This window comes from Lepisma saccharinum, chromosome 20 (assembly GCF_977018435.1).
Source record: "Lepisma saccharinum chromosome 20, izLepSacc3.1, whole genome shotgun sequence".
In the NCBI taxonomy this organism is placed as follows: domain Eukaryota; kingdom Metazoa; phylum Arthropoda; class Insecta; order Zygentoma; family Lepismatidae; genus Lepisma; species Lepisma saccharinum.
Genome location: NC_139248.1, coordinates 20771380 through 20797268, shown reverse-complemented (window position 1 = coordinate 20797268; position 25889 = coordinate 20771380). Strand labels below are relative to the sequence as shown.

The 25889-nt window shown below is 35.7% G+C and overlaps 1 protein-coding gene and 1 long non-coding RNA gene across 4 annotated transcripts in view; one reads left to right on the top strand and one right to left on the bottom strand.

Moving 5' to 3' along the window:
* Window positions 1–19428, top strand: part of CDase (neutral ceramidase) — a 148897-nt gene extending 129469 nt beyond the window's left edge. For all 3 annotated transcript variants that reach the window (XM_083142155.1, XM_083142156.1, XM_083142154.1), the window contains exons 13-15: window positions 3061–3173; window positions 16707–16875; window positions 19110–19428. In XM_083142155.1, coding sequence (XP_082998281.1) covers window positions 3061–3173; window positions 16707–16875; window positions 19110–19205 — 378 coding nt within the window. In that variant the 3' untranslated portion in view covers window positions 19206–19428. The remainder of the gene's footprint in view (window positions 1–3060; window positions 3174–16706; window positions 16876–19109) is intronic.
* The window catches only part of LOC146003752 (uncharacterized), a 434112-nt gene continuing 411283 nt past the window's right edge, over window positions 3061–25889 (bottom strand). The window contains exon 3 of the long non-coding RNA XR_014443857.1: window positions 3061–3195. This is a non-coding gene — a long non-coding RNA (uncharacterized LOC146003752). The remainder of the gene's footprint in view (window positions 3196–25889) is intronic.

Genomic DNA, 25889 nt, shown 5'->3' with positions numbered 1-25889 from the left:
ATGTTGTCCTATTACCTGTCTCCATTCTTCCGTATTGTTTCCTACTCTTCCATTTAGATCTCCTACTATCAATACTTCTTCCTTTCTTTCATCTATGATTTTCTGTAGTGAATCATAGAACATGTTTTTATTCTCTACTGTATCATCTTCATTTGGACCATAAACTATTATCATTACTATATTTTCTTCTTCTTCTTTAATGTTAACAATCATTATTCTCTCACTTATGAATTCCCAATCTATTATATTGTTTTTCTTTTCTTCGTGGATCAGAAGTGCCACCCCTCCTCTAGCTCTTTCCATTCTCGGTACTCCACTATATATCAATACATATCCGTCATCTAACTCAATTTCTCCATTTCCTTTTTTCTTGGTTTCAGTTAGGGCTAAATATTTTACTTTGGTGTTCTTCATTTCTTTTACTATTTCAACTTCTTTTCTGTTAAGGCCTCTGATGTTCCAAGTTCCAAAAGTCGTATACCTTAGTCCTCGCCAATTATCTAAGGTACAAGGTAGAAATGGGCGAAACGCAAAAGCTGCAGTCACGTTGTCCCTCTCCATGTAACCCCATTCTCTCGCGCGCGTTCCTTCACTTGGTTGTAGCGTCCGTCCTTGTGATATCTGCTGAGCCTCACGTTACCTCATCGACGGCTCCTATTGGCTGCGGTTCTTGGATCGGATGCCAGATCCGTTTGAACTCAATGTCACGCCACACTAATATAGTCCATTGCGTTGTGTACAGTAACTCTTCGACAAGGGAGTTTTTGAACCTGGCCCACGAGAGAACAACAACGGTTTGATTTATTCCCTGCGCTACGTTTTCTACAACCGCAGTGTGACAGTACAATGTAAAACGTACTCGCGGACATTTTTAGAAGGCAACTTTTGATCGATCAACCCTGGTCCAGGAATTGTAAATATATTCAATCCCGGACTGCGAGAGAAAATCAGCAAACGTAAATGATTTCTAGACAGTGTATAACCTTTTCATATTTAAAGCATTTCAATTCGGCCCAGGAATCTTTTTCCGGATCAATTTAAATACGGTCCAGGAACCATTTTTCTGGAATATTTAAAATATCGTCCAGGAACTTTTTTCAATGTAACAATACCAGTGATGTGCCGTAGACTATAAGTTTACGTCTACATGCGTTGTCTACACGTAATCTACGCGTAGATTACATTGGGTTGTAGTTTACATAGACTACGTAGACAATCTAAAGTGCATTAAAATTAATTTTCAAGGGTTTCATGAAAGGAAAGTGACATTTTCAACTATATTGGTTCGTAACGAACTGAAAAGAATCCTATTTATAACAAAATTTCTCTTCTCTTCTATTATCAACTACGTAAGAAAATAAATAGTTTGAAAAAAACAAAACAGATGGCAGTCGTGGGGGAAAAGTGGTATTTTCCCATAAAACACTAGAATATTTCCTACATTAGGTATCTTCCTAGGTGAGAAATTGTTCGAATTTGGAAGAAAGAGTATGAAAAGTTCTCCTCAACCATCAGCAACTGATACGCAGTATAATTTTCTTCTAATTCCACGGCGCCCTTTGCTAAGTTATCACCTTTCGCCATGTTGTTTACATAGATTACGTAATGTACGTGTATAAAATAGTCTACGTGTAGAATGTAGAATATCGTTGTTTACGCGTAGACGCACATCACTGAACAATACGCTACTTGGACCGAATTTAAATTGTGCTATTAAACATGTTCCTTCAGCGGAACCCAATAGAACCCATTAGAATTTATGGGTCCCTGGACCTTTAAGAACCCTGGTCCCTAGCCGCTCGTGTCCCCTTGCAACACGGTTGTCTCTTTTCCCGCCAGGTGTCAGTCCGAACGTCACTCACCGCGCTCTGGGGCGCATGCGCACAGTGCAGAAGCAGAAGACAGACGCCAACCACACATTACAATGATTTCCACCCAGTGACTACTCATATTAAAAATGTGGCATATGATTTCTTCTTTTACAATTTTTCTACATTCAGTGTTATCGATAAAATGTCCAAGAAACACCGACTTTTACATCGTCTATTCAGTAAAAGTTGTCTCCGCAAAGCGGAAGTTGCAATATGGCTGCCAAGCGCAGGGTCACAGCTAGTTGTAGCGTGCACCTGCCGTGCCTTAGCACTTCTCCCCTCAGACTCCACGTCTGCCGCCAATCCGGAGAAGGGAGGTAGGCTGAGTCCCCGGATGAAACGGTGCTGTAGGTGACATCTGCTGCTGATTCGGACCAGTGTTGCCACATGAAAGGAAATTTCCCTTTTTGAAGGGAAATTTGGAGCTAATTTTAAGTGAAAAGGGAAATTCGATGAAAAATAGTGAATTTTCAGGGAATATTTAAGACAGACTCAATATTAATTATATTAAACATTATAAGAGATTCCAGTTTTGAAAATGAGATTTTTTTATAAAAAAAATTGTCGTATATTTTGTTCTGAGAGGAAGGGTGGAATTTGGGTTGGTCCACATCTGGCTACCGTTTGGGACTGGAGGTTATTGACCATTCACCCTTATGTCCTGGCTTTGGGAGTGGGTGGCTGATTGATGAGTGATGATATGATGAAATTTATGAATGGACACTCACAAACAGCCATCCCAGGCCGGGATTCGAAACCGGGACCACTGGCGTCGTAGCATTTCAAAGTTAAATTGTTTAACATTTTATACATACGATACGTACATACGAACATGAATCAACGATAATATTTATTATTATTATTATTATTATTATTAGTAATTCTTTAGATAAAGGGAAAAATGGGCGAGAAAGGGAAATTTTACCCCTTGCAAAGGGAAATTGTGCTTACAGATTGTGGCAACACTGATTCGGACGCTGCCTTAGTCTCCTTGTTCGATAAATTTCAAATCTATTGCTACGACATCCTGCCTAATTTCGATTATATTTGTAATGAGCTCTTTATATTTTTGTTTAACATTTCATTATTATGAAATTAATACAACGTGTTTCAGATGTGTGTAGTTGTTAAGAGAATTTGCAGTTTCATAAATTCTAGCCAATTAATATGTTTCTGTACTTACCTTCAGGTGTCAGGCCATCCAAGGAATAACTTATCGCTGGAAGCCTCTTTTCTGTACGTCGAAAAGAGCCAAGGTGGCGGCTGGGAAGTGAAATTCACCGATGCAAACTGGGAAACGAAGTGAGTGGAGTATTGGGATCCTCTGTAAATAAAGAAACACACAAAATAAATACAAATACATTTCATTTTCACACTCGAGAATGTATCAAGTAACAATTTTGATTCATAAAACCATATCTAAACTACGTGGCGCAACGCCTGGTGGGGGAAGGGGGGGCAAGCAGACAAAAACTCAAATTACTGGTTGTTGGTATTTCAGCGCCATATTTCGACCTGGTGGTGAAAATTTGAACTATCTATTTACGCAGCATTTCGCTTCCCCTTGGTCTCCATAGCCTCAATACCAAGTTTCAGCGCAGCTCGTTGCTTCGAACAGACTACAGAGGGCTGTGAGTAGTAAAATTTTAATTCTGGCTACTCGGTATAATATTGTATATAAACGGAGATAAAAATCATTCTATACTAAGTGCAAATATTAGGAGGGACAACTCGCCCCCCCCTCCTCTGCGCAATTATACGACCGGGAAGACTGATGGTAAAAAACCTAGGAGGACAAGATGACACTTGGACAGATGGAAAAGTGATAAGTGCATCTTCTAAAATTCACTTCTTCCATTTTTCCCGATCCATTTAACATTTTAAGAAGTAATAGCGATAAGTGCATCTTCTAAAATTCACTTCTTCCATTTTTCCAGATACATTTAACACTTTAAGAAGTAATAGCGATAAGTCCATCTTCTAAAATTCACTTCTTCCATTTTTTCAGATTCGTTTAATATTTTAAGAAGTAATAGCAATAAGTGCATCTTCTAAAATTCACTACTTCCATTTTTCCAGATACATTTAACATTTTAAGAAGTAATAGCGATAAGTGCATCTTCAAAAATTCACATCTTCCATTTTTCCTGATCCATTTAACAGTTTAACAAGTAAAAGCGATAAGTGCATCTTCTAAAATTAATTTCTTCCATTTTTTCAGAGTCGATTAACATTTTAAGAAGTAATAGAAATAAGTGCATCTTCTAAAATACACTTCTTCCATTTTTCTAATTTAGTTTAATATTGTAAGAAGCAATAGCGATAAGTGCATCTTCAAAAATTCACATCTTCCATTTTTTCAGATTCGTTTAACAGTTTAAGAAGTAATAGCGATAAGTGCATATTCTAAAATTCACTTCTTCCATTTTTCAGATTCGTTTAACATTTCAAGAAGTAATAGCAATAAGTGCATCTTCTAAAATTCACTTCTTCCATTTTTCCAGATCCATTTAACAGTTTAACAAGTAAAAGCGATAAGTGCATCTTCTAAAATTCATTTCTTCCATTTTTTCAGAGTCGTTTAACATTTTAAGAAGTAATAGAAATAAGTGCATCTTCTAAAATACACTTCTTCCATTTTTCTAATTTAGTTTAATATTGTAAGAAGTAATAGCGATAAGTGCATCTTTTAAAATTAACTCCTTCCATTTTTTCATATTCGTTTAACATTTTAAGAAGTAATAGCGATAAGTGCATCTTCTAAAATTCACTTCTTCCATTTTTCAGATTCGTTTAATATTGTAAGAAGTAATAGCGATAAGTGCATCTTCTAAAATTCACTTCTTCCATTTTTCCAGATCCATTTAACAGTTTAAGAAGTAACAGCGATAAGTGCATCTTCTACAATTCACTTCTTCCATTTTTTTCAGATTCGTTTAACATTTTAAGAAGTAATAGCGATAACTGCATCTTCTAAAATTCACTTCTTCCATTTTTCCAATTTCGTTTAATATTGAAAGAAGGAATAGCGATAAGTGCATCTTCTAAAATTCACTTCTTCCATTTTTCCAATTTCGTTTAATATTGTAAGAAGGAATAGCGATAAGTGCATCTTCTAAAATTCACTTCTTCCATTTTTCCAGATCCATTTAACAGTTTAAGAAGTAATAGCGATAAGTGCATCTTCTAAAATTCACTTCTTCCATTTTTCAGATTCGTTTAACATTTTAAGAAGTAAAAGCGAAAATGCATCTTCTAAAATTCACTTCTTCCATTTTTCCAGATACATTTAACATTTTATGAAGTAATAGTGATAAGTGTATCTTCTAAAATTCACTTCTTCCATTTTTCCAGATCCATTTAACAGTTTAAGAAGTAACAGCGATAAGTGCATCTTCTAAAATTCACTTCTTCCATTTTTTTCAGATTCGTTTAACATTTTAAGAAGTAATAGCGATAAGTGCATCTTCTAAAATTCACTTCTTCCATTTTTCCAATTTCGTTTAATATTGTAAGAAGGAATAGCGATAAGTGCATCTTCTAAAATTCACTTCTTCCATTTTTCAGATTCGTTTAACATTTTAAGAAGTAAAAGCGATAAGTGCATCTTCTAAAATTCACTTCTTCCATTTTTCGAGATACATTTAACATTTTATGAAGTAATAGTGATAAGTGCATCTTCTAAAATTCACTTCTTCCATTTTTTTCAGATTAGTTTAACATTTTAAGAAGTAATAGCGATAAGTGCATCTTCAAAAATTCACTTCTTCCATTTTTCCAGATCCATTTAACATTTTAAGAAGTAATAGCGATAAGTGCATCTTCTAAAATTCACTTCTTCCATTTTCCAGATCCATTTAACATTTTAAGAAGTAATAGCGATAAGTGCATCATATAAAATTCACTTCTTCCATTTTTCCAGATACATTTAACATTTTAGGAAGTAATAGCGATAACTTGTGACGTTCTTTTCTGGTGTTCGCACTGGATCACGGATTACTAAGTCACGGTAGCTACCCAATCTCCCTGTGCGGCGGAGTTATGAGACTCACCTTAATGTATACTACACTTGGTTCTCAGGACGAAACGATTTGAACAAAAAATTAGCTTCTTACTATTTTACAAATTTAATAAAATATTTTAGCTTTAAACAATCACTTCAAATTAATAACAATATTCACCAACACAATCACTTTTGAATTAAGCTGCTGTTTCCTTTAAAACAGCGTTTTTCACAAAATAGAAGTCATCTTCTGCAACTCAACTTATTTATTTTTTCCTTTTGCACTGTTGTCCTAGCAACCGAATCAATAAAAGATTGGACAGTTCTACACATCTTCACAAACCGGAAATGACTTCCGCTTCCGATATTGCGAGTAACAAATGTACAGCAAAAATTATAAATTTAAGCAAATATCAAAATATCAAACAACAGTATTGAAACTAACAAATAAATCAATGTGAAATTAACAGAAAACAAATAAAATATTTCATATGGTCAAAATAAACAAAGCGTATCAAACTGCATCTTCTAAAATTCACTTCTTGCATTTTTTCAGATTCGTTTAACATTATAAGAATTAAAGCGATAAGAGCATCTTCAAAAGTTCACTTCTTCCATTTTCCCAGATCCATTTAACATTTTAAGAAGTAATAGCGATAAGTGCATCTTCTAAAATTCACTTCTTCCATTTTTTCAGATTCGTTTAACATTTTAAGAAGTAATAGCAATAAGTGCATCTTCTAAAATTCACTTCTTCCATTTTTCAAAATCCATTTAACAGTTCAACAAGTAAAAGTGATAAGTGCATCTTCTAAAATTCATTTCTTCCATTTTTTCAGAGTCGTTTAACATTTTAAGAAGTAATAGAAATAAGTGCATCTTCTAAAATACACTTCTTCCATTTTTCTAATTTAGTTTAATATTGTAAGAAGTAATAGCGATAAGTGCATCTTCTAAAATTGACTCCTTCCATTTTTTCAGATTCGTTTAACATTTTAAGAAGTAATAGCGATAAGTGCATCTTCTAAAATTCACTTCTTCCATTTTTCAGATTCGTTTAATATTGTAAGAAGTAATAGCGATAAGTGCATCTTCTAAAATTCACTTCTTCCATTTTTCCAGATCCATTTAACAGTTTAAGAAGTAACAGCGATAAGTGCATCTTCTAAAATTCACTTCTTCCATTTTTTTCAGATTCGTTTAACAGTTTAAGAAGTAATAGCGATAAGTGCATCTTCTAAAATTCACTTCTTCCATTTTTTTCAGATTCGTTTAACATTTTAAGAAGTAATAGCGATAAGTGCATCTTCTAAAATTCACTTCTTCCATTTTTCAGATTCGTTTAACATTTTAAGAAGTAAAAGCGATAAGTGCATCTTCTAAAATTCACTTCTTCCATTTTTCCAGATACATTTAACATTTTATGAAGTAATAGTGATAAGTGCATCTTCTAAAATTCACTTCTTCCATTTTTTTCAGATTAGTTTAACATTTTAAGAAGTAATAGCGATAAGTGCATCTTCAAAAATTCACTTCTTCCATTTTTCCAGATACATTTAACATTTCAAGAAGTAATAGCGATAAGTGCATCTTCTAAAATTCACTTCTTCCATTTTCCAGATCCATTTAACATTTTAAGAAGTAATAGCGATAACTTGTGACGTTCCTTTCTGGTGTTCGCCACTGGATCACGGATTACTACGTCACGGTAGCTACCCAATCTCCCTGTGCGGCGGAGTTATGAGACTCACCTTAATGTATACTACACATGGTTCTCAGGACGAAACGATTTGAACAAAAAATTAGCTTCTTACTATTTTACAAATTTAATAAAACATTTTACCTTTAAACAATCACTTCAAATTAATAACTATATTCACCAACACAATCACTTTTGAATTAAGTTGCTGCTTTTCCTTTAAAACAGCGTTTTTCACAAAATAGACGTCATCTTCTGCAACTCAACTTATTTATTTTTTCTTTTTGCACTGTTGTCCTAGCAACCGAATCAATAAAAGATTGGACAGTTCTACACATCTTCACAAACCGGAAATGACTTCCGCTTCCGATATTGCGAGTAACAAATATACAGCAAAAATTATAAATTTAAGCCAATATCAAAATATCAAACATCAGTATTGAAACTAACAAATAAATCAATGTGAAATTAACAGAAAACATATAAAATATTTCATATGGTCAAAATAAACAAAGCGTATCAAACTGAATCTTCTAAAATTCACTTTTTGCATTTTTTCAGATTCGTTTAACATTATAAGAAGTAAAAGCGATAAGAGCATCTTCAAAAATTCACTTCTTCCATTTTCCGAGATCCATTTAACATTTTAAGAAGTAATAGCGATAAGTGCATCTTCTAAAATTCACTTCTTCCATTTTTTCAGATTCGTTTAACATTTTAAGAAGTAAAAGCGATAAGTGCATCTTCTAAAATTCACTTCTTCCATTTTTCCAGATACATTTAACATTTTATGAAGTAATAGTGATAAGTGCATCTTCTAAAATTCACTTCTTCCATTTTTTTCAGATTAGTTTAACATTTTAAGAAGTAATAGCGATAAGTGCATCTTCAAAAATTCACTTCTTCCATTTTTCCAGATACATTTAACATTTCAAGAAGTAATAGCGATAAGTGCATCTTCTAAAATTCACTTCTTCCATTTTCCAGATCCATTTAACATTTTAAGAAGTAATAGCGATAACTTGTGACGTTCCTTTCTGGTGTTCGCCACTGGATCACGGATTACTACGTCACGGTAGCTACCCAATCTCCCTGTGCGGCGGAGTTATGAGACTCACCTTAATGTATACTACACATGGTTCTCAGGACGAAACGATTTGAACAAAAAATTAGCTTCTTACTATTTTACAAATTTAATAAAACATTTTACCTTTAAACAATCACTTCAAATTAATAACTATATTCACCAACACAATCACTTTTGAATTAAGTTGCTGCTTTTCCTTTAAAACAGCGTTTTTCACAAAATAGACGTCATCTTCTGCAACTCAACTTATTTATTTTTTCTTTTTGCACTGTTGTCCTAGCAACCGAATCAATAAAAGATTGGACAGTTCTACACATCTTCACAAACCGGAAATGACTTCCGCTTCCGATATTGCGAGTAACAAATATACAGCAAAAATTAAAAATTTAAGCCAATATCAAAATATCAAACATCAGTATTGAAACTAACAAATAAATCAATGTGAAATTAACAGAAAACATATAAAATATTTCATATGGTCAAAATAAACAAAGCGTATCAAACTGAATCTTCTAAAATTCACTTTTTGCATTTTTTCAGATTCGTTTAACATTATAAGAAGTAAAAGCGATAAGAGCATCTTCAAAAATTCACTTCTTCCATTTTCCGAGATCCATTTAACATTTTAAGAAGTAATAGCGATAAGTGCATCTTCTAAAATTCACTTCTTCCATTTTTTCAGATTCGTTTAACATTTTAAGAAGTAATAGCAATAAGTGCATCTTCTAAAATTCACTTCTTCCATTTTTCCAGATCCATTTAACAGTTTAACAAGTAAAAGCGATAAGTGCAGCTTCTAAAATTCATTTCTTCCATTTTTTCAGAGTCGTTTAACATTTTAAGAAGTAATAGAAATAAGTGCATCTTCTAAAATACACTTCTTCCATTTTTCTAATTTAGATTAATATTGTAAGAAGTAATAGCGATAAGTGCATCTTCTAAAATTGACTCCTTCCATTTTTTCAGATTCGTTTAAAATTTTAAGAAGTAATAGCGATAAGTGCATCTTCTAAAATTCACTTCTTCCATTTTTCAGATTCGTTTAATATTGTAAGAAGTAATAGCGATAAGTGCATCTTCTAAAATTTACTTCTTCCATTTTTCCAGATCCATTTAACAGTTTAAGAAGTAACAGCGATAAGTGCATCTTCTAAAATTCACTTCTTCCATTTTTTTCAGATTCGTTTAACATTTTAAGAAGTAATAGCGATAAGTGCATCTTCTAAAATTCATTTCTTCCATTTTTCCAATTTCGTTTAATATTGTAAGAAGGAATAGCGATAAGTGCATCTTCTAAAATTCACTTCTTCCATTTTTCCAGATCCATTTAACAGTTTAAGAAGTAATAGCGATAAGTGCATCTTCTAAAATTCACTACCTCCATTTTTCCAATTTCGTTTAATATTGTAAGAAGTAACAGCGATAAGTGCATCTTCTAAAATTCACTTCTTCCATTTTTCAGATTCGTTTAACATTTTAAGAAATAAAAGCGAAAATGCATCTTCTAAAATTCACTTCTTCCATTTTTCCAGATACATTTAACATTTTATGAAGTAATAGCGATAAGTGCATCTTCTAAAATTCACTTCTTCCATTTTCCAGATACATTTAACATTTTAAGAAGTAATAGCGATAAGTGCATCTTCAAAAATTCACTTGTTCCATTTTTCCAGATACATTTAACATTTTAAGAAGTAATAGCGATAAGTGCATCATATAAAATTCACTTCTTCCATTTTTCCAGATACATTTAACATTTTAAGAAGTAATAGCGATAACTTGTGACGTTCCTTTCTGGTGTTCGCCACTGGATCACGGATTACTACGTCACGGTAGCTACCCAATCTCCCTGTGCGGCGGAATTATGAGACTCACCTTAATGTATACTACACTTGGTTCTCAGGACGAAACGATTTGAACAAAAAATTAGCTTCTTACTATTTTACAAATTTAATAAAACATTTTACCTTTAAACAATCACTTCAAATTAATAACAATATTCACCAACACAATCACTTTTGAATTAAGTTGCTGCTTTTCCTTTAAAACAGCGTTTTTCACAAAATAGACGTCATCTTCTGCAACTCAACTTATTTATTTTTTCTTTTTGCACTGTTGTCCTAGCAACCGAATCAATAAAAGATTGGACAGTTCTACACATCTTCACAAAGCGGAAATGACTTCCGCTTCCGATATTGCGAGTAACAAATGTACAGCAAAAATTACAAATTTAAGCCAATATCAAAATATCAAACATCAGTATTGAAACTAACAAATAAATCAATGTGAAATTAACAGAAAACAAATAAAATATTTCATATGGTCAAAGTAAACAAAGCGTATCAAGTTCTCCTCCCATACAAACAAAGACAATTGAATTAATGTTTATGTACGAAATTTTCTTTGCTACGAAAATTAGTCCTTTTTCATCTGGTGATGCCATCTTTGCAATAATTCCTGTGTTATTTCGGGTGAACAATTAATCTTCTTCAGGTTGGAAAAATTTTCCCTTCCTATTAATTTGTCCTTCCAAGGATCCAGCAAGTTAGCTGTGTTGTGCTTAACATCCTCAACTACATACGGGCCAACGAAGTATTCAAAGAACTTGGATATTTCTTTATCTTTAGCTGAACTTAACCGGTGGTTCCTTTTTAAAACCAGATCTCCTTCTTTTAGTGTGAACGAATGGGGATTGATCCGTATGTTCTTTTTGTTCTTCTGTCGGCTGTTTCGACTTTCTGCGATGAATAATTTGGTTTCCCAGGCTAGAGTCTTCCACTCACTGTCTTCAGGCCAGTCTAATTCCTGCAGTAATTTAGCTGCTACAGGTCGATTATAAAATAACTCCACTGGGGCATAACCGGTAGCCTCGGATATAGAATTATTGATGAGCCAACAGACAGTCCTCACTTGTTTGCACCAGGAGTCGTGTTTCCGATTGCAAAACGTCCTTAAAAGTCTTACAATTTCCTGATTGCTTCTCTCAATCGGATTGCTTGCTGGGTGATAAGGAGTGGTCCTGATGGGTCTAACAGAGTGGTTTTCCATAAATGGTAGCCATTGCTTGGACAGAAATTGACTTCCCCTGTCGGACAGCACATACTTAGGTTTCGGATAATGGGTGAAGTATCCCTGCTCTAAGTTCCTAATAATTTCACCAGTAGTGGCTGTTCGTAACGGATAGGCTGTTAAGTATCGGGTTCCTACATCAATCAAGGTCAGGATATAGTAGAACGATGAAGACTTAGGTAGTTTGCCAATGATGTCTATTGACAGAACTTCATGTGGTTTCTTTTGGGTCGTGGTCAATCTCTCTCTACATATCCTAAGCTTATCGGGCTTGTTCTTTGAACATATCAAGCACTCTTGAATATATCGTGAAATGTCAGACTTCATATGTTTTCCAGAAGTACCTTTTCCTTACTCTCTGATAAGTTTTTGTAAACCCAAAATGGCCAGTGTTATCATGTTCAGCCTCCAACACTTTATCCTTTAAACTTTGCGGAACCACTATACAATGGAATTTCTTTTTACCTCTAGAATTCTTAAATAAAAGGTCTTCCCTCAAAAAATATTTAGCCCCTTCATCTCCATTATTTAGCTTGTCTGATATATCTTTACACATTGGATCTTGACTTTGGGACTCCTTCCACAGTTGGATCTCCTGGTTAGGCATGAGAATTTTCTTAGCTGACCACACCTGTAGAATGGTAGGAGTGTTGCCTTCTGTCTCGAGAATCCCTTCAGCCACAGGATAACGACTTAGTACGTCAGTGATCTTATTACTCTTTCCTTCCCATGAATGATCTCATATTTATATTGTTGAAGTTTCAGAGCCCATCGCTTTAACCTGCCATTCCAGTTACGACTATTTTCTAACCATATTAGATTTTTATGATCAGTATAGATGAAAAATTTCTGACCATACAGATAAACTTTAAAATGGTCTATCGCAAATAACACAGCTAGACACTCTAGTTCTTGCACTGTATAATGCTTTTCATAGGGCTTTAATTTTCTGCTGGCATACTGAATAATGTGAATCTCAGTCAGATTTATTGGAGTTTCGTGGTTTCCTTGAAATAGAACCGATCCAATTCCTAACGAAGAAGCATCACACATTATGCAAAACGTCTTAGAAAAATCGGCTTGCGTTAACGCCGGCAGTTGCACTAGTTCCTGTTTCAATCTTCTGAAACAGTTTTCTCTTGTGTTGGTCCATTCCCATTTAACGTTCTTTGACAACAATTGTTCTAAAGGGGCAGATTTTTGTGCCAAATTCTCTACAATACGACGTCTCCAGTTAATCAGCCCGAGAAATTGTTGCAAATCCTTCTTGTTCCTGGGACGTGGAAATTTCAAAATGGCTTCATTCTTCTTAGGATCAACCCTGATGTGTGTTCCGGATATAATATGGCCTAGATATTTAATTTCTTCCTTTCCGAATTCACACTTCTTAAGTTTCACTGTAAAACCTTCCTTCTGAAGAGTATCCAAGACGAATGATAAGTGTTGAAAATGTTTGTGAATCGTTTCATCAAAAGATCATCTATATAAACTGTCAGAAATTTCTCAGTAGATGGATTAAACAAATTGTGCATGGAATACATAAATACAGCTACAGCATTGGTCAAACCGAAAGGCATTCTCGTAAAACACCAAGATCTTCCGTTGTATGTAAAGGCTGTGTATATTTGATGCTTCTTATTAATTGGAATTTGTAAATATCCTGAAGCAAGATCCAAACAGGAGAAATACTTCTTCCCTCTAAATTTCTGTAGAGCTTCCTGAATTTGAGGTACTGTACTCCTGGGAGCTACAATTTGTTTATTTAGTTTTCTAAAATCAATGCAGGGTCTAACCGACCCGTCCGGTTTATCCACTACTAATAAGGGATTTAAATATGGTGAATTGCAGGGTATAATTACTCCCCACTCTTGCCACTTCAATAATTCTTCTTCCAGCTTTTTTCTCTTGGACAACGGAACAGGATAAGGATTGGAGAAAACAGGTTCTTCACTGGTCAAATTTATTTCACAGATAGAATTCCTAGATAATCCTTATTTGTCGGCGAATATTGTTCTATATTTCAACAATAAATTAAATAGCTGCTCCTTTTCCTCAACTTTCAAAACATCTGAAGCAAAGGCTTTATCTCTTATGTCTGATTCTGTTGCAGTCCACTCATCAGCGTTAGCTTCTTCCTCCGCTTTCGTACACTGTATTAAGGCTGTCTTCTCCCGCGACTCGCCCTTCTCTGAATCTCCAGCGTTAGGAAGTAAATGTTGCTCTACTGTGTGTCCGCCATTGATCAGATACAATTTTTCTGCGCCTGCATCCAGAGTGGCTTTGTATCTTCGAAGGAAAGGATAACCAAATAATAAGTCAGCTTCTAAGCACTTGACCACATATACCAAATCTTCAAATATAAAACCGCCAATTTCAAAATTTATTCGCCTACATCCAGCTATCCGTGATCTTTCTTTTCCAGCAAAATCTTTTAATATTACGCCTGGACACTTCTGCAATTTAAGACCTGGTAATCGCTCTTGTACTTGAAGCCAAATATTATAATTCATAAGGGTACATTCGCTACCCGTGTCCAGGCACTACCTCGACTGAAATTTCAGGTTTCTTCACATTATCCCTATCTTCTTCCATTATCGTCTTTCTAATTTTTAAATAATTTAGAGGAGTGGCTTCGATATTCAAGTACAATACTTCTAACGGATGTTCTGTTAGGAATGGGTCTTCACTTTCGTCGCTTTCTTATACTTGCATGCCCTTCATTGCAAGCGTAAGAGTACCGCTTACAACGGGCGCTGGGCTAAACCCAGAACTTCATTGCAGTTAATTTCCCATGGCGACGCTGTAACTCTAAGATTACTGGAAGGTAGCTCTTCCGTCTGTATTGCACACTCTTTTCGTTCTGGAGCTCTTTGATCTCTTCTCCAACTATTTGTGTACGGCGTAGTCCTTCTATAAAGTCTGTTACTTGTCCAGTTTCTATTCTTCCACCTTCCATCCGGGAATCGCTGTCCTTCTCTGGTGATTGGTTCCTTCCCATTTCCGCTCGCTGCGCTGCGGGATCCTCCAGGATTATTAGTAGAAGTTGTCATCTGTACTCTGCGAACTCGAGGTTGGTTAGGTCTCTTTTCTTCTGCTTTATTACCGTCGCCTCTCCACCCATCTATCTGTTCTGAGGCTTCGTACTTCCCCAAGAAGTTGGTCAACTGGTCAATGTTTCGAGGATCTCTTGTTAATACTAGCTGCCGTATTCTGTATGGGAGCTGATGAATAATTAAACTTAACACTTCTGTTTGGTCCACACGTTCGACCAAGTTTCGTTTAACATTTTAAGAAGTAATAGCGATAAGTGCAACTTCTAAAATTCACTTCTTCCATTTTTCAGATTCGTTTAACATTTTAAGAAGTAATAGCAATAAGTGCATCTTCTAAAATTCACTTCTTCCATTTTTCCAATTTCGTTTAAAATTTTGAGAAGTAATAGCAATAAGTGCATCTTCTAAAATTCACTTCTTCCATTTTTCCATTTTCGTTTAATATTGTAAGAAATAATAGCGATAAGTGCATCTTCTAAAATTCACTTCTTCCATTTTTCCAGATCCATTTAACAGTTTAAGAAGTAACAGCGATAAGTGCATGTTCTAAAATTCACTTCTTCCATTTTATTCAGATTCGTTTAACATTTTAAGAAGTAATAGCGATAAGTGCATCTTCTAAAATTCACTTCTTCCATTTTTCCAATTTCGTTTAATATTGTAAGAAGGAATAGCGATAAGTGCATCTTCTAAAATTCACTTCTTCCATTTTTCCAGATCCATTTAACAGTTTAAGAAGTAATAGCGATAAGTGCATCTTCTAAAATTCACTACTTCCATTTTTCCAACTTCGTTTAATATTGTAAGAAGTAACAGCGATAAGTGCATTATCTAAAATTCACTTCTTCCATTTTTCAGATTCGTTTAACATTTTAAGAAGTAAAAGCGATAAGTGCATCTTCTAAAATTCACTTCTTCCATTTTTCCAGATACATTTAACATTTTATGAAGTAATAGTGATAAGTGCATCTTCTAAAATTCACTTCTTCCATTTTTTTCAGATTCGTTTAACATTTTAAGAAGTAATAGCGATAAGTGCATCTTCTAAAATTCACTTCTTCCATTTTTCCAGATCCATTTAACATTTTAAGAAGTAATAGCGATAAGTGCATCATCTAAAATTCACTTCTTCCATTTTTCCAGATACATTTAACATTTTAAGAAGTAATAGCGATAACTTGTGACGTTCCTTTCTGGTGTTCGCCACTGGATCACGGATTACTAAGTCACGGTAGCTACCCAATCTCCCTGTGCGGCGGAGTTATGAGACTCACCTTAATGTATACTACACTTGGTTCTCAGGACGAAACGATTTGAACAAAAAATTAGCTTCTTACTATTTTACAAATTTAATAAAACATTTTACCTTTAATCAATCACTGCAAATTAACAACAATATTCACCAACACAATCACTTTTGAATTAAGTTGCTGCTTTTCCTTTAAAACAGCGTTTTTCACAAAATAGACGTCATCTTCTGCAACTCAACTTATTTCTTTTTTCTTTTTGCACTGTTGTCCTAGCAACCGAATCAATAAAAGATGGGACAGTTCTACACATCTTCACAAACCGGAAATGACTTCCGCTTCCGATATTGCGAGTAACAAATGTACAGCAAAAATTATAAATTTAAGCCAATATCAAAATATCAAACAACAGTATTGAAACTAACAAATAAATCAATGTGAAATTAACAGAAAACAAATAAAATATTTCATATGGTCAAAATAAACAAAGCGTATCAAACTGCATCTTCTAAAATTCACTTCTTGCATTTTTCAGATTCGTTTAACATTATAAGAAGTAAAAGCGATAAGTGCATCTTCTAAAATTCAGTTCTTCCATTTTTTCAGATTCGTTTAACATTTTAAGTAGTAATAGCGATAAGTGCATCTTCTAAAATTAACTTTTTCCATTTTTCCAGATTTATATGGCACAGGATTAACGTTATTCTGGGCACCAGCGAAGCCGAAATCGTATGGGATGTCCCAGCTGATGTCGAACCAGGGACGTATAGGATTCGCCATGCTGGCTCATACAAATTCATATTTGGTGGAATTTATCCGTATCAAGGAATATCTAATACCTTTGAGGTAAGCCTTAAGTCTAATGTACCATTGTCATGAATACAGGGTGTCCAAAAGAAACCTTCATCAATGGTTGGGTGCTGGTTGATATCATAAAGAGAAGTAACTTTTCCTCATAAACACTACCTCGAAAGCTCTTAATTTCTGATATATGAGCGCTGAATATCTAACTTGTATACATGCAACCCAACACAGCAATCGATCGCTATGACGTAACGTATGGATGTTTGGAGGGGAGATGGATGGCCATGCAACCCCCCCCCTCTTTAGAAAACGAATGTCAACCTAATAGTATATATATCACAGGTATAGTTTGATATCAGTCACAGTAATTTGCATTAATTATTATTATGGGGATGCAGGGACGCGATCATTTCAAATTTAAGTGGTGTTTTTTTGAAGGGGTAACATTATTATCGGGGTAATATGCCTGATTTGCCGCCTGAAAAAATACATTCCTTGCCCCTCCGTGGAAAAAAATGTGCGGACGTCCATGATTATGGAAGGCAAATGCCCTCCCTTGACTCCCGTGCGCACGCCTATGGCAGTGAGGCAGGGATTTTTTTTATTTCAAAATGGTGGGAGCTCCTAAATCGCACCACGTCGCGTCAACACCACGTAAAATAATTACTTGGTTACTTCAACACACCGTAAATTAAGTTACTTGGTTAGCTGAACACAGCGTAAGATAAGTTACTTGGTTAGTTGAACACAGCATAATATAAGCTACTTGGTTAGCTGAACACAGCGTAAGATAAGTTACTTGGTTAGCTGAACACAGCGTAAAATAAGTTACTTGGTTAGCTGAACACAGCGTAAGATAAGTTACTTGGTTAGCTGGACACAGCGTAAGATAAGTTACTTGGTTAGCTGAACACAGCGTAAGATAAGGTACTTGGTTAGCTGAACACAGCGTAAAATAAGTTACTTGGTTAGCTGAACACAGCGTAAGATAAGTTACTTGGTTAGCTGAACACAGCGTAAGATAAGTTACTTGGTTAGCTGAACACAGCGTAAGATAAGTTACTTGGTTAGCTGAACACATCGTAAAATAAGTTATTTGGTTAGCTGAACACAGCGTAAGATAAGTTACTTGGTTAGCTGGACACAGCGTAAGATAAGTTACTTGGTTAGCTGAACACAGCGTAAAATAAGTTACTTGGTTAGCCGAACACAGCGTAAAATAAGTTACTTGGTTAGCTGAACACAGCGTAAGATAAGTTACTTGGTTACTTGGTTAGCTATTAACCATTCAGTGAACAATACAATAACCAATAAGTATTTATCCTGTTTTCCATTTGATCATCACATATTTTTCTGTGATCGTCCTTAACACGGAAGGATTAACTCGTATGGGAGTCAACAGGTGGAAGTCGATTTCAAATTTTAAAAATAAGCAAACAACTTATTACTTTAATAGTCAGAAATATAAACGAAGTACTGCTAATTAGTATTTTAACAGAATAACAAATGTATAAGATGCACTAGATCAAGGAATTGAATGTAAAATGTAATAATCAGGTTAGAACTTCATGCTTTTATACGTTACCACATATGATTCCATGAGTTTTCCAAGTTTCAAAAATTAGTTTTGTTTTCGGTGTGAATGAACTGTTAACGTATAGTTTACTAAAATTTCCCCTAACCTTCAAAAATGTTCTTGGATGAGACATGTTAATGACAAAGTAGAATAACTATGTATTTCAGACTTATTAGTATCTGAAAAGAAAAAAAAATGTTGAGTCTGATATTAATATAGCTGATGGATAAATCAGTAGCTTCTTCCCAAATCATAATAATAGTAATAGTAAGTTTTTAATAAAAACAATAGTTTAATATTCTTATTAGTATGTGTTAATAAATTTTATTTGATTTTTACTTTAGAATTCAATTTTATGTCTCGACCGTTACCTCCCCGATAACTTCTTCGAACGTCCCTCGTACATTTGGAGATGAAGAATGGTGTGTTTCAAAACCACAGTACTGATATTGGGCCAGATATATCTAGTTAGAAAAAGTAATCAAGCTCAAATAATCATAATACTGTCCGACCGTTGAAGCTTTAGAGGACGAGTCTACAGCAAAAGAGGAGCTGGGTAGAAATATGTACGAAAAAACGCTATAGGTTTCAGACTATATGCTGTACCAATATGAGGTACAATCCTCGTATATATCACATTTTTTTCTCACCGAAAAAATTCTTATGAATGCTAATTATAAAATCTTCTTCCTTCTTCCAGGTGAAGAAAATAAACAAAAGCCAGAGAAGATTTGGCAAGAGGAAAACAAGAAATGGAAGTTCGAATCCGAGAAATGGCAGTAGGCCACGATCATAGGCGCTGGTTACGCCATCTTGAAAGAAGAAATCATGACAGCACTAGTCTACCTTACCAGTGAAGCTTTGCTCTTCATGCAACAAAAGACAACAATGTTAGTCGCATGCTTTAACTATGTAACGCACACGTAACAATAATAAATAAAATGTTGATTGTTTGGTGCTAAATAATTTGTTACTATTACTTTATTGTTGTGCAATAATAAATAAAGCAAGTACTGAGATGTGTTTAATTTGTATTTTTCTTATATCAATGTATCCCTATTGTAGATTTGGCACAGGAATTGAGTGAGGTATAGAGCAGCATGAATTGAAGCAGCAGTAAATAGGCAGAAACAGACACGTGTGAAAGTGACAGCAATTATAATGGATTTTATCAGTATCAGAGTGATAGTAACATCAATACCTGGAAAACGTTTACAAAATTAGGGTTAAGCACTGCATTGATCAAAGGCATTGACCTTGACGAACTAAACCCTTTCAGCACTGGTGTAGTTTGTGAACAACATCATATTTAATTTTTTTTCAGGGTAAAAAATATTGCCAACTATTTATATTTTGTTTCCATGTGAGAAGAATAAAAATTAAGTCTGTTGCAAAAAAAGTAGCTTTCGTCTTGATATTGTGCGATCATATTTGTTTAGGATTGTGTCCATTGTTGAATATGCACTACCACATGGATCTGAATTGTGTGGCATTGTTTGGTTATAGTTTGAGTTTTGTGTTATGAAATAAAAGGAAGGCTTAATTCAGGAAATGCATGTTACTTCTCTCTTCATAAACTTTTGTCTTCTCGTTTAATATCTAAGAAACTAAAAGTTAAAATATACAAAACAGTAATTTTGCCTGTAGTATTATATGGGTGTGAAACTTGGTCCCTTACATTGAAAGAGGAACACAAATTGAGAGTATTTGAAAATAAGATCCTTAGGAAAATATTTGGACCTAAAAGGGATGGGGAGACAGGTGAGTGGAGAAGGTTACATAATTTAGAACTACATAATTTGTATTCATGTCCAGATATTATTAGAATAATTAAATCAAGAAGACTTAGGTGGGCAGGCCATGTGGCACGAATGGGAGAGGAAAGAAGAGTTTACAGCATTCTTATTGGGAAACCTGATGGTAAGAGACCTGTAGGAAGGCCAAGACGAAGATGGAGGGAAAATGTTGAGATGGACTTAAAGGAAATCGGCAGGGATGGAAAAGAGTACATAGATCTTGCTCAAGATAGGGACAGATGGAAGGCATGTGTTGCTGCAGTCATGAACTTTCGGGATTAAGAAGGCTAGAGAGTTAGTTAGTTATGAAATTATATATTCTTATGAAACAGTGAACTGCTTGACTGCTTTATTATAAAACTTTTGTTATTGTATGATTTGTTCATCTCCTGCAACGTTGCCAAAGCTACTGTTGTTCACAAACAACATTGGGTCATAGTGTTCGTGTTTCTGAAAGGTTTTGTACAGCGTAGGATTTTCGCAGACAGCGATATATCGTGGCTGAATCGATATAACTTTGATAGAGACGTTTGATGTGGACGTCATATCTTAAGAAGCCTCGTAGTTTATCTTTAGCAGGGCCGGATTAATACGAAATTGGGCCTCATGCTTGAAATCCTCGGTGAACAATAAACACGACGACGTTATAGTTACGTCACAGTGCAGAGAATAATAGTAACTGTATAATAAGTAACGCTGTGTCTAGGCGTCCGAACTTGGTTCTCCAAATTTCATTCTAAGATTTATTTTCTGGTTAATATAGCAAAAGAAAACTGTTCAGGTTTTGGAAAAATCTCGTCTGTTTACATCTGGGCCTATTTCAGGAATGGGCCTAATGCTGCAGCATCAATAGCACCCACCTTAATCCGGCCAAGATCTTTAGAGGATATGAGTTATATAATTGTTGATGCTAACCTTCAGATGTGGGTGACAATGAGGACGAATATTTTGAAAGCTTGCTTGAATAAATAAACATTTTCCACTGACAAATTGAAGTTATGCAATGTGATGATTGTGGCCTGGAAAGGATTTCTGAACAACCCAAACTAGATGAGAATAGAGCTGATGCTCCTAGTACGCCACAGGGTGTTCCAAAAGTTGAAGGTTCTCCGTGTATGGCAATGAAGGCATATTTAGGGGATGTATGGGTAGTGCCCCCGCATATTCTTGATCAGTACCAAGCTCCAGCCAGCTGCCTTTGTTCCTCAGGGTTACCCATGTATTCGTTGATTTCAGGGTTTTTGCGGAGACAAGGCCGGAATATTTCGACCTTTGATCACCCACTCCGGGAATCGAACCCGTGTTTCCCGCTTACCAGTCAGACGCTATGCAGACTAGACCGCCACATGAGGAAAAATAGGGAACATGTAATTTCTGCTCAAATTGGCATGGTACATAATTTGTCGAAAATGTGGAGTGACGCCTTGTTGTGAACTTCAATACAAAATAATGTACAAACGCAAGCAATGTGAACAATATGTTTACGTTTATCTATCAGTTATATTGTTACTAATAGTTATTATTTCTGCACTTCACATTTATAATTGTAACATTTGAGTGTCACTTAAAAAACTTTATTTTGCAGTTCAATTTATAATAAAATGCAAAAACAGCATTGAGATTAACTTTTTCCAAAGGAAACATTAACTCCTAAAGTTGTTTCTGAACAACAGATAAAAGACAGACAAAATATACCTTAAAAACCATTGTTGTTCAGGAACAACATTACGTCAAAAACCTACCTTTAGAGATTTTTGGGGGAAAAATGTCATTTTGCATTCAGGGAACCAAAAAGTTAATGACAACTCACAAAAATATTTTTTTCACGAATGCAATCATGTTTTGGTACTGAAAGGGTTAAGAAAAAAGTAGCAAAATGCACTAGGTGGACTTCACCAGTATGGATTAGAGACATAGATCTTGTAGAGCTTAGGAAAAAAATATATCAAAATGCTATGTCTGGAACATATTACCACATATATGGACTAGGTGAATAGAGGGGAAATATACCTAGAGAGTACTGCGTCAGTCTGGACGAAGCTCTACCGCAAATACAATGAGACAAGACCTTGAAAAAACGGTAGTATAAAATTTGGAATATTGACAATTTACAAATTTCCAAGTAGTGTCCTTGCAAAACAAGGTGACTGGAAAATAGGTATAAATAGCTAGGTGACTAGCGAGTTCTGAGTAGCAAGGAACAAACATTTCTAGCACTGTATCGCCAGTCTCGACGACAAATTTCGATGTTCGTTCTCCGATGTAAACAAATATTGACAGAAAAGGCGTTACAATGTTCATGTTCGAAGATGACTCTTTTAACCAGATTTTCTTTGGGATCTTTGTCAAAGAGAAGAACCTGTCTTCATATTCAGAGCCATTATAGTTTTTCACTGAAGTATCTCTCCTAAATTCTATACAATGTTTCCAGGTAAATATCTAAGCGGAGGCTTTGAAATTTACAATTGAATTTATATTATTATTATAAGTGAACTCGATGCACAGATAAGCTAATCGAGACCGGACCTACAGTTTAAAGTGGGATCCGAACCACTGTGCAGTCTGCTTCCACCGGTGTGTCGAACTTGATTACAAGGCGATGCCCTTACCACTACGCCATCGGGGAGACCTTGGTACTTAGAAGAGCGCAAGGCTATAAAGAAAGAAAGAAAGAAATACTCCTTTTTATTTATCAAGAGCGTATATTCTAGGCTAGTGTAGAGAATAAAATACAGGAGGGAAATCTATCAGAAATTGTAAATAAAATTATTCATATCAGTGAAATGATGATGGTGATTTTGGACTTGGCACCTGATTTCTTGTGAGTTGGCAACCTGGTGTCCTATAAGTTGGCAACCTGATTTCCTATGAGTTGGCAACCTGATTTCCAATGACTTGGCAACCTAATTTCCTATGAGTTGGCTACCTGATTTTCTATGATTTGGCAACCTGATTTCCCATCAGTTGGCAACCTAATTTCCTATGAGTTGGCAACCTAATTTCCTATGAGTTGGCACCCTGATTTCCTATGAGTTGGCAACCTGATTTCCTATGAGTTGGCAACCTGATTACTTATGAGTTGGCAACCTGATTTTCTATGAGTTGGCAACCTGATTACTTATGAGTTGGCAACCTAATTTCCTATGAGTTGGCAACCTGATTTCCTATGAGTTGGCAACCTGATTACTTATGAGTTGGCAACCTGAGTTGGTAAACTTATTTCACGTGACATATTGAGATAGCTCAGATCTTGGACTCATTATACGCCACTGTTACTTATCCTTCTTCCAACATTGAGAGTCAACAAGAGTGGATTTCTACATACATTTGAATATCGATTGATTGAATTAGGCTATTCTACGTCGCTTTTCTTCCACTTTTGGCTATTCGCGACGATGAGTGATGACATAATGAAACTGATGAAGGGACGGGATTCGAATCCGGGACTCTTGGCATATACTCTGTTCCGGGAATCTATGGAGCAAGCGAACGAAAACAAGTCTCTGCGCAAGTAGTGACGCGAGACGCCTCCACCAATGAACTCGCGAGAGGAAAGGGATTGCGTGATGGGGCGAAGCGACTGCAGTTACCGCCCACTCGATCCCCTCTTCTCTGCCGCTATGTGCAACCTTGCTCCAGAGATCCCACAAGGGTGGATTTCTATCTATACTGAGTCCAAGATCTGGGCTATCTCACTGTCACGTGAGATAAGTTTACCAACTCCTAAGAAATCAGGTTGCTAACTCATAAGAAATCAGGTTGCAAACTCATAGGAAGTCAGGTTGCAAACTCATAGAAAGTCAAGTTGCCAACCCATAGGAAATCAGGTTGCCAACTCACAAGAAATCAGGTTGCCAACTGACAAGAAATCAGGTTGCCAACTCATAGGAAGCCAGGTTGCCAACTCATAGGAAATCAGGTTGCCAACTCACAAGAAATCAGATTGCCAACTCATAGGAAATCAGGTTGCCAACTCACAAGAAATCAGGTTGCCAACTCCAGAATCACCATCATCATTTCACTGATATGAATAACTTTATTTACAATTTCTGATAGATTTCCCTCCTGTATTTTATTCTCTAGACTTCAGGCTTCGCAGTAGCTTAGGCGGTAACTGCAGTCGGTTCCCACCACCACGCAATCCCTTTCCTCTCGCGAGTTCATTGGTGGAGCGAGTTCATTGGTGGAGCCGTCTCGCGTCACTACTTGCGCAGAAACTTGTTTCGTTCGCCTACTCAAGATATCAAATCAAGTTGCCAACTTATAGGAAATCAGGTTGCCAACTCACAAGAAATCAGGTTGCCAACACACAAGAAATCAGGTTGCCAACTCCAGAATCACCATCATCATTTCACTGATATGAATAATTTTATTTACAATTTCTGAAAGATTTCCCTGTGGCCGCGGTGGCTCAGTCGGCCAGTCAGTGGCACGGCACGGTAGAGTACAGACGTGCTGCGAGCTGCTGTAAACGAGTTAACCGAGTACTGTGGTGAACTGTTTCGCGATCAAATTGGGATTTTCCCCACTAAATTTGTGAATAGACTTGAAACGACAACATACGATCATCATGCAGCGTCAAAATACCATTCAGGTAAGCTTTGATAATGGAACAACTAAACCGAGTGCTAGTGAAATACATGAATTTATATACGGAACTTTTAAATTGACATTAGATGAAATATATGCCATACAGATACCGACAACTGTTCGCGGTGTATATGTAAATTAGTAAGACGAGCAACAATGGATAAAATCCTAGAAAAATATTCTGGTGAGGTAAACTTCCATTATGAAAATGGACAGATGACAAAAGTGAAACTCAGTGATGCTGGCCGAGAAGTGAAATATATTCGAGTGTTTAATCTCCCGCTTGAATTAGATGATAGACATATAAGTGCCAAATTAAGTTATTTCGGTGTAGTAGATAACATCACACGTGAAACATGGAGCACGAAGTTTAGATATCAAGTACAAAACGGAGTGCGGGTAATGAAAATGTCATTGAGAAAACCCATACCGTCCTTTATTCAGGTCGATAAATTTATGGCGCACATAATATATACTGGACAGACACCCACGTGTGAAATTTGTGCTAGTGACCTTCACAAAAAACAGGACTGTCCTCGCCGGAAAACAACGATATTACGTGTTCCAACTCGCCCCATTAGATCTTATAGTGGAGCGGTAGTGCAGTTATCCATGGAAGACAAAAATGACGGAATGGAAAATGGAATTCCCCAGCAGATCTGTGACCAAAAAGTGAATGACAACAATAGCGACCAAGAGACGCCCCTTACCCCATTGATTCCGACCGTTCCAGTTGAGGAAAACGTGTCCACCCTTACAAGGAAGCAACCAGACTCCTTCCCTGAACAACAAGTGGAACCAAAAATCGACGTCACACCAACCCAAGAGGTGGAAGACCGAGAAATGGACCACGCAAATCTAATGGAACATGAAGAGGATGACGAATCAACGGATGTTGAAAAGGATTCCTTACTTCCAAATAGAAGTGTGCGAAAGAGAGAACTACGATCCTCCTCACAGAAATTATCGCCTGGAACTGTAAGTAAAACGATACAGAAACGTAAAAATAAACATAAAAATGCTTCATTTGCTTATCCTACGACGAAAAGTTTGAAAACAAATGACCCCAAATTCGATAGTAATGAACAGCCAAT